The sequence below is a fragment of the Amblyomma mixtum genome, chromosome 3 (assembly GCF_055824585.1).
Source record: "Amblyomma mixtum isolate Tamu chromosome 3, ASM5582458v1, whole genome shotgun sequence".
NCBI lineage: Eukaryota > Metazoa > Arthropoda > Arachnida > Ixodida > Ixodidae > Amblyomma > Amblyomma mixtum.
The window spans coordinates 368,388,695-368,408,986 of NC_143014.1; the positions used below are offsets into that span (position 1 = coordinate 368,388,695).

At 46.5% G+C, this 20,292-nt stretch overlaps 1 protein-coding gene across 1 annotated transcript in view; it reads right to left on the reverse strand.

Moving 5' to 3' along the window:
* The window catches only part of LOC149356708 (LIM homeobox transcription factor 1-beta-like), a 140,498-nt gene extending 126,473 nt beyond the window's left edge, over positions 1–14,025 (reverse strand). Inside the window, exons 1-2 of the mRNA XM_089584293.1 lie at positions 13,943–14,025; positions 4,706–4,857 (exon numbers count right to left, since the gene is read on the reverse strand). Of these exons, the coding sequence (XP_089440419.1) occupies positions 4,706–4,857; positions 13,943–14,025 (235 nt within the window). The remainder of the gene's footprint in view (positions 1–4,705; positions 4,858–13,942) is intronic.
* Between the last annotated feature and the right edge of the window lie 6,267 nt (positions 14,026–20,292).

The following is a 20,292-nucleotide window of genomic DNA, read 5'->3' on the forward strand; positions in this document are numbered from 1 at the left end:
TTCCCACGGCAGGAATATAGTTATAAGGGTGCGGCTGTTATCATTAGCTCACGTAGAGATGTACACTATTTAGCATGTCGAAAAATTAACTGTCACTAAAGAACCTACTGTCTGATCAGACTCAATAAGCCACTTCAATACGTCGGCTCAATTTGTAGTAAATGAACGGCTGGGTATCGAAAGTCACGGATGGTGCTTGCTTTTAAGCTAAAGAGCATTGAGGTCAAGGCAAGTTTCAGCTGAAATTCAGTAGCACACCGGCATTACTCTCGCATAGCAGTCCTTTTCTGCGGGCTTATTATTATGCTTGGTGCATAATAACAATTCAAGCATGATAATACAATTGGCTCATTTGCTGTGGCGCTTCTTCCGGTCCTTCCATGCTTCTCCCAACCTGTTGAACCCTGACGCTTGGTGCTAAAAAAAACAGAAGGCCAACTGACGTTCCTCAACGGGTATGTAATATTAATGCCCCAAAATGCAGATCACATATTCATATCCTCAATTTTGCTCTCTTCATTGCGCTTTTTTATCACCCTAGCCATGCATAAATTGAGTGCAATAAGAAATTAGGGCTTTTCATTTTCCGTACAGCTCTCTCAAGCGTGCGTGCCGTAATCAACGCCAGCGGAAGCCTGGGGTCTTTGGCATGTGGCGGCTTGATTAAAAAGACTCTCCGTTTGTGGACCAGTATATTAATACATCTATCTGCACTTATGCGCTCACACGTGACGCCATACGAACCGCACGAGGCTGGGCGCCCAGCCAGAGCCAGCGCCGCCCCTAAAGCGAGAACAATGGACAGGGTCCGCACCCTATTGATTGCCCGCACCCGTTCTCGCCTGGTCTCTCTCTACGCCCCTCTCCTTTCCACGCGCTCTTACCACTACGTCGCTGTAAAATCAATGAGCGCACGCTTCGGAGGTTCGGGCTCCGGAAGCTACCGCTGTAGCCTACACACTGAAGCAAGCCTCATGGTCAGTTGCTCAAAAAACACAACTTACGACCGTCTGTTCATTACAAAACTTGATATTATTATTTCTCTCAGGTTATTACAAAGATGAGGATACTCAACACGGAGAATATGCTCTGCTTATGAAAAGGGGTTGCATAGACTCTGGCGAGAGATTCGTTCCAAAAATCATCACCACCATCAGCCTGACTACGCCCACTGCAGAGCAAAGGCCTTTCCCATGTCTCTCCAATTAACCCTAACCTTTGACAGTTGCGCCCACTGTATCCCCGCAAACTTCTTAATCTCATCCGCCCACCTAACTTTCTGCCGCCCCCTGTTACGCTTGCCTTCTCTTGGAATCCACTCCAAGGATCAGCGGTTATCTTGCCTTCGCATTGCATGCCCTGCCCAAGCCCATTTCTTCTTCTTGATTTCAACTAGGATGTCACTAACCTGCGTTTGCTGCCGCACCCACTCTGCCCTCTTCCTGTCTTTTAACATTACACTTATCATTTTCCTTTTCACAGTTCTCTGCGTTGCCCTCACTTTAGGCTTAGCCCATTTCGCTAGCCTCGACGTTTTCATAGATGAGCGTCGGTAACAAACAGCTCTTACACAGCTTTATCTCGCGGGATACTGGTAAACTGCCATTCATGATCTGAAATCACCTGCCAAAAGCACGCACCCCATTCTGATTCTTCTAATTATTTCACTCTCCTGATCCGGATCTCCCTGCAGTGGCTCTTCACACGAACATTCTTCAGGCGTTTTCTTGCATGCTTCGCGTGATTAGTGTGTCAGAATATCATTGGTTATCATTGATTATGGAGAGTGGGGTAGATAACATTGATCTTTGCGTAGGATAATATAAAAACGAGTCTTTTAAAGAAGTGCGGAAGCTATTAACCTATATCCCTAAACCGAATTTCCATCACGTTTATCAGACGCTGAGACCTTACGTTCAAGGAAAGGGGTTTTCACTGTCGCTAGCATTGCACTTGTAAAGTGTAAGATGCTCCCTGCACAAAGATTTCAGTCGTGGTCTGGGTAGAATAATATAGCGATAGCATTGCATTCTTGTACTTTGTAGCTTTTAAAACAAGGCTTCAACGGAAGCTGTTCCTTTCAAAGGACGAGAGAGGAAGCAGGCTGCATGTGCAACAAACTTCAGACGAAGAATTTCTATTCTGAAACGGCCACCATTGCTGGAAGCAGAGCAGAGGTAGCCAGAAAAAGAAAATTTATATTTTTACCGCGAGGTCGGAGATGCACTATTCTGGGCAAAATGTCAGAGTGGATTTGCGCAGTGTGATTACGAAGTGTATTATGCCTCACACTCAGTCGTGAGGCTCATCTAAAGTTGGTACTAGATGATACACAGTAGTGGCTATTACCCGGACAAGAGGAGACCCTTCCGCTGCATGAAGCCCTGATGACCACATTGGTGTATCTCATGCAGATTTTGGCAAACTTTCGCGATTGATTTTTTATCAAGTTCAGATAGGAAGCTGGAGAAAAATGCATAGTACGAGAGGCCACTTGACGCCAGGGCGGGCTGCGATATGGGTGGCAGTGTGTGTGAAGAGGCGGTGCAGGCAGATAGCTTTTTTGTGTGTGTTTTGGAGCAGTCCGATACTTAGAGAACACGGCCGCTTGAAGCAAGCTGTGCGCTGCGGCAGCCAGACTGAACGGAGACAATCGGCAGCATTTCTGTTCAGAGCTTGAATTTTGCATCTTTTGGCAAAAAACTTCCAGACAATGGTGCTGGCTTGTGGGATGTCGAAAGACGTATGTTTAAATTCGTGTGCGCTCGACAGGCTCCGAAAAATGATCGCATCAGTATTTTGAGGAGACGCGCATTGTCGGAATAATGAATGCAACGAATGTGCACTGTATATGCTAACAGCCCTGATTCAATAAAATTTAGGCAGAGCTGTTTTTTTGTGTGTGAAGTCGGATCAATTTCATTACGTCATGCTCTCAGGAATATCCTGAATGGTGCAATTTTTAGGATTTGATGGTAGCGGTTCAGTTTTGAGCGCTGTTTTTGTAATCAGCAGTGACACCTCTTCTTTAGCAATGACAGGCACACGCCGTGTGCACTATGCATAGGTTCTGTGTGCACGTATGGTCCAATTCATTCTTACTGGTGTGAAGTGAACATCAGATATCTTTTTGACATGGTCAGTGTGACACTGATCAGTAATGCTGAGACTAAACGATAGTTTAAAATATTCGCAGTGCTTAAAAGTAACAGAACACCTCAGCATGCACTACAAACAAGGAGTTTATGGAAATCATCAGCTTGTCAGCAGCCCTATAGCGTGGCATCAGTTTTGGACAGCGCTGCGTCCTGTTCACTCTGTGCAGCGTAGCGTATGTACCGGTTAAGACCAACTTGAAGCGAAGTACCAGAGAGACACAGCCTTGAAGCTCTACCACCTGGCTTGACAATGAACATTTTTATCTGTCACAGCTCCACAGAATCACCGAGGCGAACTATGCTTATGCCGCTGGAGGTCTCGTACTAACAGCAATTAGCTTGTCTGCAGTCGTAATTGCGTGGCTCGAGCGCACATGGTCTTTCTCCGCTCATTTGGATCGTGCTTGATGAGGCCAGTTTAAAACGATAACTTCAGCACCCAGCTCGAGTGCCATGAGGGTCGCGGCAAAGCTTCGATATCTACGCTGCTGACGTGCACTTCGTGTGTCAATTGTCTGCAGAAGCGAATCAGTCGACCGTACATGGCGGGGCTAACTTTAGGAACCCAGTGGAAGGCTATAAACATTATTCCACTGGCAGGTCTTGTTAAACGGCTTGCGAAGTGTGTAAGGTAAGGTGAGCCCCAACTATTGCACTGAAACAGCAAAAATGTGTTCTTTATACTTCAGTCGAAAAATGGAAGATTAAACGCAGCGTAAAAAAAAATCAAATTTCCAAATCGGCTGCTTGTGCTGAAAGCTTAATACAGCTGGCGCTTTTTTTTTTTTAGATGTAAAGTACAAGATTCTGTAGTTGCCAGAGGTCACCGACTACATGGTGCCACAGGCGTGCTTCTCAGCCCCTCGTCTGTAGGTAGGACTAATGCGCGGGCAAGCGAAAGCAAGCATGTGAAGGTGCAATTCAAAAGATGGCGCACTGTGCTCATGTGGCGAAGAACATGGAACCATGTCCGAAACCACTGCAGTTGCCTAACGATTTCAGCAACCAACTTTTATGCGGCAAGTGCTGCGTTCTATCCCTAGTGCCCATCAGATTTCTAATGGGTGCAAGGTTTTCCCCAGCCTGCTTTTTGTGGGATGATGAGGACCTCCCGCAGGGATGGCGGTGGTGGTTATGATTTCGATAAGTAGTTAAAACTACGCCCACGTTCAAACTGCTCTGTACTGGCGTCATGGGCGAACAAAGGTGCCAGTCGTGCCTCTATGACGTGCGTCATAGGCAATGGGCTTGAAAAGTGGGTTGTCTACATTAAATTTTCAGTTCTTTGAAAAATTATTGCGCAAGTGACATTTTACAAGCTCCTGCATGCATTTTCGCGGTTATACGAAGTCCATTCCACTTCTATGCAAAACTGCTGCTTTTCATGTGCCTATTTTAGCGGCCAAGGAGGATACCTCCGAAAGTGATGCCAATGGCCACTGAGCGCCGTAACGCGAGTGCATCGCTCAAGCGCCTGCGCATGCGCCATGCTAGCTGCAACGAAGCGCGCATTTCCCTTCACTAGTAAGACAAGCAAAGGTGCTCACCGGTGTTGGATGCCCGGAAAGAGGGCACCGAGGCGCCCCTGGCGGACGCCGCGCTCTTGGAGTTCTCGGAGTCCATGGCCCAGCGCTGCAGGTTCGGCATCCGAACGGCTTTTCTCTTGCGCGAACCCAGCTCGACGACGCTTGGTGGCGCACTGAGAAACCACGTGAAAATGGGAACGAGTTATGGCTTAGCGATGGAGCAAGTACGACCGAAGATGAGCGCGCACGTCCAATTATAGACAATTTTTCTGGGGAGCAAATTTTTCCAGTGCACTCTCTCGTACTTAAATCTGAAATTGTAACTTAAAGGCGCCAGAAAACACACACACACACACACACACACACACACACACACACACACACACACACACACACACACACACACACACACACACACACACACACACACACACACACACACACACACACACACACACACACACACACACACACACACACACACACACACGCGCGCACGCACACTCACACGCACACGCACACGCACACACACACACACACACACACACACACACACACGCGAGAACGGGACAAAGCGCTTTGTCGTGTGTGTGTGTGTGTGTGTGTGTGTGTACAAACTAGCGCAACAAGAAGTTTTCTTAAATCCGAAAACTCGCAGTCCGTACAATAGAGAGGGTGAAAAAGCACAGAACACATTAGAGCCGCTGCATTTTTGTCGCGCTATAATGGATTGCGACGAGAGCAAAATCTTTTATTTCCATCACCAGATAACTCTTTTCCAGTATTTTGAGAGCTGGAAACCAGCGAAAGACGATGGTAATGTGCAGATGCCTGCATGATGGCCTTTGTTGTGGGCTTTTATGGTTCGCAGTGCCGAGAAAGGGGCTAAACTTTAGCCTTATTGCATAAATGGTTATGAATAAATTCTCCCTGCATCTAGCGGCATGTCGAAAGCTCTATTCGGCAGCTCTCAGCTAACTGCGCACATATATAGGTACTAGCGGTTTGTAGAATGCGAATAGTCATAGTAGGAGCTACGTGACCACGCCATGAGACACCATCACGTGTCTCGTAGACCACTAGGACAGTGGTTCCCAAACTCGGATCCGCGGGCTGCTTTTGTGGCTACCGCGAGCATCCTTTCTAACCTGTCCCCCCTTTCCGCTGCACTACTTGCGGTCGCGTGCGCATCAGACACAGTACGTGGTTTGTTAAAACTCCTTTCATAGCATAACGTCTTCTTGTAGCCCCTTCCTCGATTTCGCGCTGTCGGCTTCGTCCGCAGTGTAGACTTTGGGGACGCGAATGTTGCGATACAAGGGCACGTCTTCACGGTGGAACGCCGACGGCGGCGGCTCGCCCGGTGAGTTGATATGAGCCAGTGCACCCACGGAGAGGAAAGCGCGAGCCCCTTCCGTCCCGGCTAACTGAAGAAGCCTCTGATGAAGCCGTAACTCCGTACACCATCCGCTGTGTACGTAACTGAAGGAGGAATTGGCGCTAGCGTCTGTAGTGAAGAATAGGGTCTAACCGCAAGAGGGTGCTAAAAGTATAAAAGGTCTCTCTCCCTCTCTATCCTTTTTGAATTTTATACCCGCGCGTCCTTTGCGTGTTTCGCGAACGTCCGTCAGTCGCGTTATCTGGGGTGCTGTCGCCTTGCTTTGCGGAGGCGGTCCCACTCGCTTTGACGTCGTGTTCTTCTATATGCTAGGGAAGTCGGTGCTGCGACAAATACGGTGATGCTTGGCTCTGTGCTCGTGACCTTCGAAGCTACAAAGAGCGCAGCGAGACCCGGACGGATACGACGGCTGCGCTCGCTTTCTCACTAGCCACTGCTCATTTCGCCACCGTGGATCATGAGCAATCATTTAGTCACTGCTGTCGACGAAGCAGTCATCGGGTTTGGTCCACAAAGAGTCGGCAGATTCTGAAAATTGATTATGCAACTGCATGTTAAAACTGAATTTTACTGGTGTCGCATATCTCAGTACGGACAGCGAAGGTCATTGCGTGATAGTGGTTTGCTTCCATATGTTTACATAAACACTAAGCAATTCTTTTTGCACTTATCTATGACTGCAAGGTACATCGTGCACGCATTAAATTGCGTGCACTCATTGTGCACAGAATGACCTTTATGTATTGCGTGAATAGCATGCAAAAATGCACGCTCATGTATTGCGTTAATGATTCACGAAATGATATACTTGAAATATCAGCTGCGTCCTTTGAGATAATCTTAATACCTCTGGTGCGTCGAGACACATTATCTATATTGTACGGAATTCTGTAACGTAGACATATAGTGTACTTTGCGAAATCTTTCTTTTAGAATTAAAGTAACAGGAAAGATATGTGTCTCAATAAAACCATAAAAAAATGTTTTCTCTTCTCCATACATTGGCCCAGCGCTGCGGTTACCATTGTTGACCAGCAGCGCAAGCAATTTTAATATGCCCAAACTGCAAAGAAAGGGTGCACGAAAAGCCAAGCAAAGCGCGGCGCGCGGCCGCGCGCAGCCGGTGGACGACAGATCCGCCGACCTCCCCTGGCGGGCCCGATTTTGGACCAGTCCGCGCGTGAAGCAGATGCCACGCGAACACCGCCCGTGTCCGCGTGTTTCGGCCGTTCGTTGTCATCGAGATAACTCGTACTCCATTCGCTATGAATGTAGCTGAAGGAGGAATCGGCGCTACCTCTCTAATTCGTGGCCGCTGGGAAGTAAAGTAAGTTTCACCCCCCCTGTAGCACCTGTATTCAGAACGATGGCTACAGTATGTGGATGGGACATTGTGCACGTGGTGACGCGTGTTGTAGTACGCGCACTCGAGCATCGGACACAGTAGCTAACGCTCAAATATTCGATGCCCGCGACCATTGTTTTTCAGTATTCGTCGACTTTGAAACGCTAAATTATTTCAGATGTCACGCAAGGTGGGTATGCGGCAAAGTGAGTGGGAGCATTACATCTGACGTCGTTGCGCACTCAAGCTCACTCTCATCATTACCAGCCCGCATTTGCACTTCTGCTACTCCTCGTCCGCAGGTGAGGGCGCACGTCCGCGCGTGTGCCGCACCGCCGAGCTAGCCGATCCAAGCCAAGACAAAAGCGTGAGCCCCCTGGGAGGTTTTTCTGGGCGATTCGATGGCATTAGCGGCGCCGATGCCAATTTTTGCCGCCGTCGAGAACATTCACGCCGAAACGCCAGCGCCCGAATGGGAAGCGGCCGATAGCCAATAAAAGCTGGGTTAGCCGTCAGGTGATGCTGTGCCCAGCCCAGCTACTCGCGTGCGTGAAAGCAATGGAGTGTTCGTCTTATGACTGCAGATTTCTGCGTTCTCGTTTTGGAGTTTGAGACCATAGCATGAGTAAGAGATGGGCATTCAATATAAAACTGATTTCTCAGTGAGACAACGGTTACAAAAGTGAACGAAACGGCGAAGAAAAGCATAGACAGGAGGAACACCGCCACACTGTGTCACTTGTGACCACCGATTCTGGCGTTACTTAGAGATATTGGTGACTGTTGAAGCTCCTCGAGGTAAAAACACGCGTCAAACTGCACCACGCTGTTTTAGGCAATGGCGATCATGAGAATAGGTTAAGAATTCCCAAGATTTTGTCTAATTCCCACTCCACTGCCCACCGCTAAGCACAGAAGCAAACATTAACACCAAATTGTTTTTTTTTTCGGAATAGCTATTTTTCTTTCGATTCCTTCACTATTCGCTATTATGGACGACTCGCTTTACGTAAACTTTTGCTCGGGAACCAAAGTGTCCATATTACAAGGCATGATCGCACATCCATTGTGATGTATTGTAAAGTAGAAAACAAGAAAATTTGAAATACAAACGAGCAACAGTACTTATTGAAATTAACAACATGACGTCAGGATGGTTCCAGTCTGCGCACATGCGAAGGCATCACCTCCCGCTTTGTAAGAAGGAAAGCACTTGCAAGCATAAGCCGATGAGTCCTTCGGCTGAGACACGTGCAGTGATGTGCGAAACTGGCAGCAGCGGCAGCGGTGGCGATGTTCAGCTCATCTCTATTTGAGAGGGCCGTCCTTTTTTATTCTGGCGATTTGCATCCCCCTATGCCGCTTTGCTGCTCCCGTGTATACTTTTCTTGCCATGTTTGCATGCTGGAAGCTTGATTGTCTGCCTTCCTTCAGACAGATTTATTGGCACTATTCGCACTCATTTTCGCCCTTTGATTAAACAGGTTGGTATAAATGTCCGAACAGCTCGCAAAGATGCTAGGGAGATTGATGCACCACTTCAACCAGCAATTCTGAGAGTTAAGAGAAAGCCTAAAGCGTGATTTGAGCAAGGATACAAGGTTTGGTTTGGTTTACGGGGTTTAACGTCCCAAAGCGACTCATGCTATGAGAGAACCCGCAGTGGAAAGCTCCGGAAGTTTCGACCATCTCCGGTTCTTTAACCTGCGCTGACATTGCAGAATACGCGGGCCTCTAGCATTTTGCCTCCATCCAAATTCGGCCCCCGCGCCCGGGATCGAACCCGCGTCCTTTGGGTCAGCAGCCGAGCACCACAACCACTGAGCTTAACATTTCATGCACCGGTGATGTGTCTCAAATTAATTCCACAATGATCAGTTAAACCTGCTTCTGTTTCAAGACCTAGGTCTTCTGCCGAGGGAAATCAACTCATAGAGAACAAAGAAACTTGGGGAACACTAAAGATTCGTCTACATAGTAGAACGCAATAGCGTAATCGGGTCTCATTTGCATCACCTACTCAGCTGCGTAATTCCTAATTGGCATACTCATAGCTATTCATGTACGCATCAGCGCGTGTCTCTAAGACACTTCACTAAGCCAAAGACCACAACGCATTCACTTTATTCCCCTTGAACCAACGAGCCTTCGTGACCTATGGGCAGCTTGCCTGTATCTCAATCCATACGTCCTAGGTTCGAGTGAAAACCAAGCCCAATTTAACCCAAATTGATTTTCAGCTAATCTTTATTCTTTGCTTCCATCAAGATATTTCGTTCCCGGCCAACGACGCCGACAACGGCTTTTCTGCGGCACGTCACAATTAAGGCTAACGCGTAGAGCGCTGGCTGTGTCATTCTTCCACCTCGCTCGTTAGGAAACAAAGATGAAATGGCGCTTTCCTTCCAGACCGTGGGCATTTCGATCACTGCAATAACGCTCTCAGAAACATGATGCACGGAAATATTGTCTGATTTCAGTCCGTCTGGTTATGAGTATTATCATTGCAAACGTACAGATAGTCGAGGGGGCCGTGTTTGCCTCTTGATAAAGCAAAGCGTTGCGTGTGGAACAATGCACGACTTCTGTGCTATGACACCTAATTATGACATTCTTACTTTACGCAATTATACACGTGCTTATAGAGCATTATGTACCGACAGTCTTCCAAAGATTTCTACTAGTTTGTGCAGTTTCGGACAAATATTTTGCGTATGGGACAGGGAACAGCCTGGAATTCTTTCTAAAAGACGATATTCACAATAACATGCTTACGCCAAAAAGTTTTGATTAATAGGTGCACTCCCTTGTTTCTGCACGCAGTTGTCAGGATATAATATTCGAGCCAACACGCAATAACACAGGAAAGCAGCTGTTTGTTAGATGCATTTATAGGAACACTAGTGTCGAAGTTACCATTGCGACCACTGTCCACGTAGGCATCAATGGTCGTTCCGGGTAGTTTTGCTTGTTGAAAAAGCGCGCCGTATGAGTGGCATAATGGTAGCAGCGAATTACGGCCGTGTTATTAATGTCGCTCAGCTTAAATCATTCCGTCATCTGTTAGCCAGCAAGCACGGGACACTGTTTACTCAACAAATAACAATGAAGTTGAGTATTCTTACTTTCTTTAGGCGTATATATGACGTGCATTTCCCGCAGGAAGAGATAAAAAAGCCAATTAAAGCACTAACACGTTTTGGCGGGCTAGTTGGTTAAGCATCTTGAATAAACAGCACGAACGAAGACCTTTTTTGTTTTTTTTTTGTTTTTTTTTCGCACTTTGTAAACCTTTCCCTCCCTGCCGACCTCTATGTATTTATACTTGTGTGATCAGCAATAAACCCTCATTTCTTAGTCAGCGCTGTGTCGTCCGTTTTCTTGTCTTTTGTGCTCGTCTTCGTTCGCGCTGTTTATTCAAGACAATTAAAGCACGAAAGCCCTAGATGGCGAAGACTTTCATAAATATGATCAAGCCGATCAATGCACTATCCGCAATATTTGTGCGCAGCAGCGGTACGGAAATTTTTATGCAAAATTTAATGCATTTAGAAACAAAATTTACAACTCAGCTGAGAACAGCGGAACATTACCACTCTGTGAACCTTTTTTTCCCGTAAAAATATACAGCGGTCAGTTGTAGTCTGGTAGAAATTACTCTTTACTACTTATACCCTTAATAAGGGCAACTGTACCTGGTAGTTTAACGAATAAAAGATGAATGCTTCATGGTACTTCGCTCGCAGATGCCTTTAACAGCTTTTTTTTGACGAGTCTAATGAATACAAAGCGTCCTGTGACAGTAGTTCTTCCGACTGTGGCGGATATTTGTCACTAAACGTTACCGATCAGTCCATGTTTCTTAATCGCACTGTTTGTGGAGAAGTATTGATTACTATTTATTTATTATTTATTCAAAATACCCACAAAGACCCTCATTTGAGGGTATTACATGGGGGGGGGAGTAAGTACAAAACATTGTTATAAGGTTAAAAATATTGCAGTAAAATAAAATTGCCACCATTAAAATAGCAACTCGAGAGATACAGGTGGCACGCAGGTTAAACCTTTAAAATTTGCCCCCGACATAATATGGCCTTTCTTTATACATATCTATATTTAATTTCGCTCAGAGGAATATTTCCGAAGGCGATGCAAATCTAACGCGCCATAACATAAAAAGACAGTCTTACAAGATGGAGAAAGAGTGTTTCACAAACTATTGTAGACTCTCGAATCTCCCCATATTTTCCCAATGTATTGAAAACAATTTCGTCATTTTTCATGCGGCATGATTTGTTTTGTGACTTTCTGCATGGCTTTCGAAAGTGGCGTCCTTCCGAAGTAGACAATGCCGCGCAAAAAGAGTTTGTAGTAGGACCCTTGAGGGCAAATAAAATGGTCGTGAAATTATATTAAATTTTTTTAATATATAACCTAATGACCTTATTAGTCATAAATTTTTTTTTCATTTCAAGTTCCAGAACCACGGCCTCCGTGAAGGAGCCTCGGAGCTACTTGCATCATATCGAGGCAATATAATATAGTATATCAATATCGACGACACTAGATCTTCAAAAGCAGCTGCGATCACCGGTGTGCTACAAGGAATCGTTAATGGGACACTCTTATTCCTCATTTATGCCAAAGATATCGCAAACTCTGCTCAAAGTGCGCGATTGATTTCATGCTGTGATGACACTACATATATTGTAACGGGCGATAATGAATTCGAAATTGAGCAAAGGGCAAGTTAGGCATTCAGCCGAGTGTTTTTTCGGGCGAAAGGTAAACCATTTAAGAAAAAATTCGAACGTATAAAAGGCTGTTTTGTATATCCCTAGGTGGAACTCACAAGTGGCAAATATTACATGTCTGGGAATAGAACCTACTGATATAAATGACAGCGTAAAGATGCTTCGCGGTATGTTTTCAAAGAATTAGGAAGGAAAAAACATAGAGTACCTTGCATCAATGTATCATCACCTGTTGGTATGCTATTCAGAATGAAGCATATATTATCAGTAAACTTTAAAAATTCAGGGGGCACTTTGACTGTCTAAAGTGCGTAGAGGCGAAAGCGTTTTCCGCACCACTTTCAGTGCTTCTGTGGCACTGGTGGCGTCACATGTAATTGAGTACTAATTACTAAGTGATGACAAATCAATAATTAATAGTTGATTACTGATTAATTCCTGGATACTAATTAACTGCTAATTAAGCTTAAGCTTACGCTTCGCCTTTAGGAGTGGAACGCGACAGCGTGTTGTAGCGCTGCCAGGGAGTCCACGGAACGCCACCACCCGTTCGACGCGATGCCTTGCCGTTTCAACGCAACGGCTTTTGAGGAAAGGAAATGGCGCAGTAAATCTCTGTCATCTCGGTGGACACCTGAACCGCACCGTAGAGGAACGGAGGAAGGGGGAGTGAAAGAAGAAAGACTAAGATGGCCCGTAATGAAGAAAATGAAAATTGTATTTGAGGAAAGAAAATTACGCAGTAACTGTCTGACATATCTCGGTGGACACCCGTCAAAATTCAGGGGGGGGGGTGCACTTTTTTGACCTAAAGTGTGGTCACTGATGTGTGGTTAAGATGTTAAGCTTCGCCTCTAAGAGTGGAACGCGAGAGCGTCTTGCAACGCTGCCAGGGAGTCCATAGAACGCCATCGCCCACAACGTTGATCGCCGATTCGGTTCTACGCCTCGCTCGTCGGTAAATTGGTTTTTGAGGAAAGGAAATGTATTTCTCTCTCATATCTCGGCGGACACCTAAACCTCGCCGGAAGGGAAGGGAGGAGGATGGCAGTGAGCGAAGACACCGTATTCACTAGACGTGCCTTTGTTCATTCCAAACCATCGAGCTGGCATGGCGGAGTGGATAGCATGCTCGTCTCGCACTCCGAAGACCGGGGTTCGATTCCCGAGCTCGACCAATTTCTTACTAGGTTTTATTTATTTATATGGCCTGACTAGAGAAGTTAGTTAGGCTAATTGGGTAATTAAGCAATTAACTAAGCTCAGTCCCACTTACTTGGAGCATCACTATATGGTCCCTTCAATTGGTTGCATGGTTACTAGCCAAAGTACAATTGGCCCCGTTTGAAATTGGCGCACTGTGACGTCACGACCGTTTCGACCAACTGAAAAGCGTGACATTCTCTGTCGACAACTGCTGCTTACAACGATGAGACATTAAAGGCTTTCGCCTTAATAATTTTCTGTATAATGTATTAGTGCTTTCGCCTCTAAAATAATGTTGCGTAATGTGGTGTACCACAGGTGTCACAAACTTTTCCAAGCTGCATCTCCTACAAAAGAAAGCAGTCCGATGCATAGCTAATGTAACTAGTTCACATACCACTAGTGCTCTGTTTTTAAATATAATATTGTGCTGTTGTTGTATGAGTTCAAATATGAAATACACTGTCCACCAACTGCAAGAGTACGCCATTGAGTCTCGTCTGAGCTTTCCAAATGATAGGGAACTGAGTTGATAGCGTATCAGGTCCTACCTTGGAAGACTTGCGCTTTGATGATCAGTGCGCCTTTCGACTCTACTGCATGCGAATATGAAGTCGCACAATGAACGCGGCATATTAACCGCTGGCCGACCTTGACACTGCAAATGACAGCCCCCAGGTGTTTGCAAAATTGGTCGGTTGGGCACAGTACTAAAAGAACAAACAAGCGGCTTATCAGTCATTATCGAGGGGCAGGTTTGTTACATTCTCACATGCGTATGCTTATATATCTCTGTCTCTTTTCCGCTCAGCATAGGTAAGCATTTGGTTGACGCAAAAAGCGTTCTCATGTGTGTGTTATTATCGGAATGCAATCTTCGTTATCCTCTGCTATTTTACAGAGAGCCCTCTTCGTATCATATGTATGACCTCATAGAAAGTTAAACTGTGTGTTATCTGTGTGGCGTCCTGAAATTCCACGCCTGGCATTGACCTGCCGACGGTGTCTCGTAAAGGGAGAACGACGCTAGTGCATACGGGCCGCGGAAGTTGCATATCGTACGACGCTATAGGGCTATCCCTGCTATCTAGTTTTCGCAGGGGAATTGGCAGGTGACAGGTGACAGCTGTCTTGGTTTAATGCGCAATGGTCTTTCCACCTCTGGCACAAATCAGGTCGCAGCCATCTAAGAGTCCTGAATTTTTATATACATGCAACATGATCTGTGACTGTCTGTACCGCGCATATGCAATGAACGCGTGATTGGAATCAAATATGCTTGCGTGCGTTTTGGTGTTCCTCCGCAAGGAATGATCGCATTACAATGGCTCTAAAAAACCGTGACTTCAAGGTGTGTTGACAACTCACGGGACATAAAAGAAAAGCTCCAGGGTCCCGCAGCTACCAGCAGTCCAGTGCCAGTCGCAACCCCTTGGAGTGGGCAAGTATCCCCTGTGAACACAGTGTTTCCTTTGCAGCGTGACGGCGCTACATATCCAGCAGTGCTTTATTACCTGAAAGCGGAGAGAATATATGCCTGCTGCTGTCGAAGCGTTGCCTTGGCATGTGCTATTATCATCTTCCATATCCATCTTGAGAGCTGCTTTCGCTCTTGTGCAGCATCCATGAAACACCACTCATGCAATAATGCCCAGTTTTTTCCATGTGGTTCTAGAGTTAGGCACCGATGGTAGCTCTCTTGCACTCGATATTGCGCATACTGTGCAATTAATTTCAAGGCGAATATCTCTGAGCACAGTCGTTTCAGAGAATGCTATCAGATGAAGCAGTATTGAAGCGACACTTCTTTAAGCCGCGCCCGGCAGCGGCCGTCATTGCACATCTCGCATTGGACAGGCGCCATTTCTGACCTCATGCTCGCGAAGCCTTTCATTATGGCCGGGCGATGTATACGTCCCCGCGGGATGTTGTAGACCACTCCTCCTGTGTATCCAGCATAAGGTTCAGCATGCTTTTCGTGGCGCCCCGCTCTTTCATGCTACGGCTTGCAGGGAGCATAAAATATGACACGCAGCTTATATCGCTGCATCACAAGAATGAAAGCGCCTTTGTAGACAAATATAGAAGAATGTAGCACATGCAAAGGCAACACTTGGTCATCCGCGGGCATATATTCGATGGCTTTCTGCTAACAAAGCTTTGTTGGAGATGTACTGCAGTCCTGTCTTTTCTCTTGGTCGGTCATCTGTTGCGAAAGTGTACAGTCCGTTCGAATGAACGGCACGGTCACAAAATAAATATGGTGGTGCAAAAACACAGCTTGCAATGTCGCTTCCTTGTAAAAAAATTGCGTTCATAACCTCGTTTTTTGTCATCCTTCCCCTGGTGCGCGTATAGTGCAGGTGCTAGCCTGTTTCTGCTGACTAGCGTCACTTAAATGTATAATATCTAAGCCTACTTGACATGCCACGTCGACTGATACAACAAGGAACAGCACAATTTGCGCATAAATTAAATGCCTCGGAAAAAGATGTCGAAGGCCTCAGGGATAGATTATCTTCCTGCGGGGCTGGAATGAAGGGATATTGAAGTGCGACGCCAGACTGTGCTCTAGGTTTGCGCACAGATGCGGGCGGCTGGGGCAAGATGCATGCGACCGGAGCCGATAGAGTTAGATTCTAGGTGGTCTACACCTCGACTGAATCTTGCAAAACAATGCCTTCATTGCACTCGTACGTGTTTTCTTAAATTTTTTTGTTTCTTTTTTTGCTGTCTTACGATGTTATTGCAGAAGTTTGTTGAAATGCCTTTCATGCCCACACTGTGCTGTATGAATGCAGGGTGTTTAGGGCCTAGTCAGGTGACCTCATGTGTCACCTTTAGCCCTCTTCACCTAGACAATTGTATTTTGTCTGAATTTCAATAAAATTCAAATTCAAACATCAACCACATGATTCACAACTCCCTTCCACCATCGGAGTGGCTCGCAAATCAAGTGGTGTTTGCCCAATATGCCATAGTGTTTGATTTCGCCAAGCCAGCCACTCCCCGTCCGCTGTCATTTTTCTCATGCTTGTCACGAATCTCAAAGGACAACACTCAGGCACATAGCAGGGACATTGCAAGCGCGGTGGCTAACGTACGCTAGGCCATAAAACTTATCAAGAAAACCAACACAAACACTATATTCATCTGACACTGCGCGAAATGCTAACATACACACAACTAAGGAAACTCTCAGTCAAACAAAACCAAAAAAATAAGTGAGAAGGGCGTTCAGTTTTCAGGCTAACGGCGTTCGATGTCTTGTGGGTGCGTGCTGAGAAGGTTGAGCGTTGCTCGCTGTGGTCGCTGTGTGCGTCGCAAGGGTGGAAGGCGTTGGCGTTGCAGCAGCCTCTGGGTGCCGTAGGGTTCTCCCGTCAGCGTGGGAGCAATCTCTGGGTGTTACGGATGGACGGTGGAGTCAGCGTCGAAGGAGCCCGTGGGCGTTGCAGGCGGTTGTTGAAGCCGCGGGAGCCCAAGAGCAGGCGGAGTCACAGCTGGGGCCTACCAAGCAGCGCTGTAAGACCAACGATGCCGCAAAACCGGAACAGCAGCCGGCGAAGTGCCCTCCCAACTGAGGCGTTCCTGTCATGCTGGAACCACCCGACGTTCCGAACATGTGCTGGAACATGGTAGCTTCACCTTCGATGCTCCTCTGTCGTTGTTGCTGTCCTCAAAAAGATGAAGGCGCGTGCCCACTGCGGGGCACTGGCCAAGACACAAGAGGCCATTGACAGGTGCTCTTCTGTCCCCCAGTGCCACGTCATGCCAGGGGCTTTTGGTTGGTTGGTTGGCCTCAAATAAAATGGCACATACCCACTACGGGGGAGTGGCCAAGTTCAGGGGCTTTTATGTCTTGCACGTCGTCGTCTTCTTTTCTGAGTCCTGTACTTTTGCCACGCCATTATTCCTCACCATCCTTCTCGCACCTTCTTTAACTCCCTTAACTCTTGCCATGTCATTTTTTTCATGTCACTTTTCTCTTCTTTAATCCCCACTCCTCTTCCATGTGAAAATGTCACATTGGATTGACCCCGTTGAGGTTCCGCCCATCAGTTCAAGATTTGCTAAAGAAAGGAATCATCCGGGAGTCGTCTAGCCCGTGAGCTGCCCCTGTTATAGTGGTACGAAAGACAGATAACTCCTGGCGCTTTTGGATAGAACACCGCCTGTTAAATGCTGCCACAGAAGAGGACGTCTACCTGCTCCCGTGTTTTGTCTTCAATCCGCATCGTACTTGTTGTCAGTTGATCTGCGTTCTGGGTATTGGCAGATCGCCATGAACCGGAAGAAGATAACATTTGTTATGCCCGATGGACTGCATGAATTCAATGTCATGACCTTCTGGTCATGCAGTGCCCCACCTAGCTTCCAGCGGTTTACGGACACGATTATGCATGGGCTTAAGTGGGAGGTATGCCTGTGCTACCCAAATGATGTCATCATTTGAGGAGAGACCTTTTACAAGCATAACGAGCGACTGGGTGTTGTGCTAGCCTGCACCGCACAAACTGTACTGGTTCGAAACTCCAAGAAGTGCCATTTTGGTGAATGACAAACCCTTGTCCTCAGATTTCTTTTCAACAAGGACGGTATACGGCCCGACCCACAGTAGACAGCTGCCGTGAGTTCCTGCAACCATACTCTCGGGAACATTTCCGAAGCTTTTTGGCCCTGCTCCTGTTTCCGTCGCTTAATTCAAGGCTTCGCCCAACTGAAGTTTCTGCTACCGTGTGGACCTGTTCTGCACCACATGGACCCGGCGAGTTCGGATGAAGTCCATATCGGCGCCAGCTGCGTCGGCGCGGTTCTCATCCATCGTCACAGTGACGCCCAGCACATGGTCACATTCGCAAGCCAGATACAAATACACAGCCACAGCCACAGAACAAATATAACAAAACGACATGCTCATTAAGGTAAAATTTGCTTATTTCAAGACGAGAGTACTTGTTCCTAAGAAGATTAATTACAGAGCTTGATAGGATTACTCAAACACCATCTTTGTCAAAAAGCAGCTACTAGACTTGAACAAACGCCAACAAAACTGGTGAAAGTTGGTAATGAAAACTAACAAACGAATTAACTAATAAACGAATGGGTTAGATGACATTCGTTCACTAACGCAAAACTGATTGTACAGTATATTTTTCTTCCTCTTTCTTCAATAATTAACCTTTATTTCAGGTCCGTTATTTGTGAATCGACAAGAGATAATCATTCAGGTTTGTGCTCTGGCAACTCCTTGTGCATTAGCTATTTTAATTTCACAATCGAACATTTGAATAAAATTGTGTCTGTGTGCACATGAACTAGCGCATTTGCCGTCAGGTATTCATGCTCTGAGAGCTTAAACCTTTTTTTTTGTGGGACATCTAAAATCGAGGCTCCTAATCATATTTTATACTGCGTTTTGAGCGAAAGGCCGCGCAAAGAGTTATTGTAAATGCATCTTCACCGCAACTGCATTGCGCTAATATCATCATAATCATCCCCATGACTTGGCTACGCCAACAAATATTCCAGCAGGGGTATGTACACGCCTCAGACATAAGTGGCTTGTGAGGCCGATGTGGCATAGGCAGGTCCGACGGCAGCTGATGCGCGATAAAGCCTGCTTTTAGGGTATTTTGCTGCGACTGTTCATTCTGTGTCTTCATTTGTTCTCAAGGTTGGCCGTCTGAGCGTCCTCAAAGGATGAGACAACTTTGTGAACGGTACGTCTTGCGGCTTCCTGGTCGGAGGCTCGTGTGGATATTGATGGTGATCAATAGAACAGATGCAAAGAGATTTTCTCATCGAGACTCTGGACACCTTTAGATTCCATCTGTTGGGGGTTACTAGAAGTGAGTTGCCCACAAAGAAAGGTCTTGCGTAGGCGTTGACCTGTCATTCTGGAGATGAGTCCCGCCCAGCTAAACTGCAACTTCGACAGCATGGCCTGAATGTTGATGATTTGTGTCTGTCCAAGGCCAGCAAAGTTGGCGAACCTCAGAAGAAGGGGTGTCCCTACAGGAGGCACTTGATGTATTACGGTAGCAAAGGACATGAAGATTGATGCCGTTAGTTCGCATACACTTAAAAACCCAACGTCAATGAACATGACTTCTTATATCAAGCGCCTCTAAAACGAAAAATTCTGAAAATGCTCCTATTCTCATTACAGCTGACTATTTTTCATCAAAAGTTGCACGAGGAAAGGTCTCTGGAGTGTAAAGCATTGCCACTAACATCGTAATATGACGTAAGCAAAAACTTTGCGTTCACTCGCTAGGCGACAAAGTGATGCAACAGGACCAGGGATCGTTTGTCCTCGTGGAAATTTGTGGCAGAAGGGCCGAAGGGGTGAGCTACAGTGCAACTGTCGTTTTGACCCAGGGGAGGGCACGAAGGGTTTTCTTTCAACTGCGCACCTTTGGAACTAGGCTTCATGGAAGGCGTATCATACTATTTCGTGTTCACTGCCGTCCTTGGAATGAACCGGGCTCTACTGCGCGCCACCGTAGACATGATGTCCACAGTTCCCTTGGTTAAAAGTCATAGTGACGAGGCTTTCACGTGACTTACTGCACCTTTTCGATCTCGTTAAAACGGCGTCCACAACAGACAACGACGATGCTTTGCCCTAGCTCGTGTCGTGGAGTGAAAAGCGTTCGTTTGCCCTCCTGGCTTTCATGTGGCGGCCATGGCGACGTCCGAGCGTCGCCATGGTGACATCATATTCAAACACGACTTACAAAATCAGCAATCATGGGAACATATGTTTCACTCGAAGACTTTGATAAATTTATACTTTTATTTCTTAATATCAGTTCCCCAAAGGTGCAGCTGCGCTAAACTTCTCGGAGGAGACAGAGCTTGCTCCTTCAGGTGACTCATTTTCACATATGCACCTGCA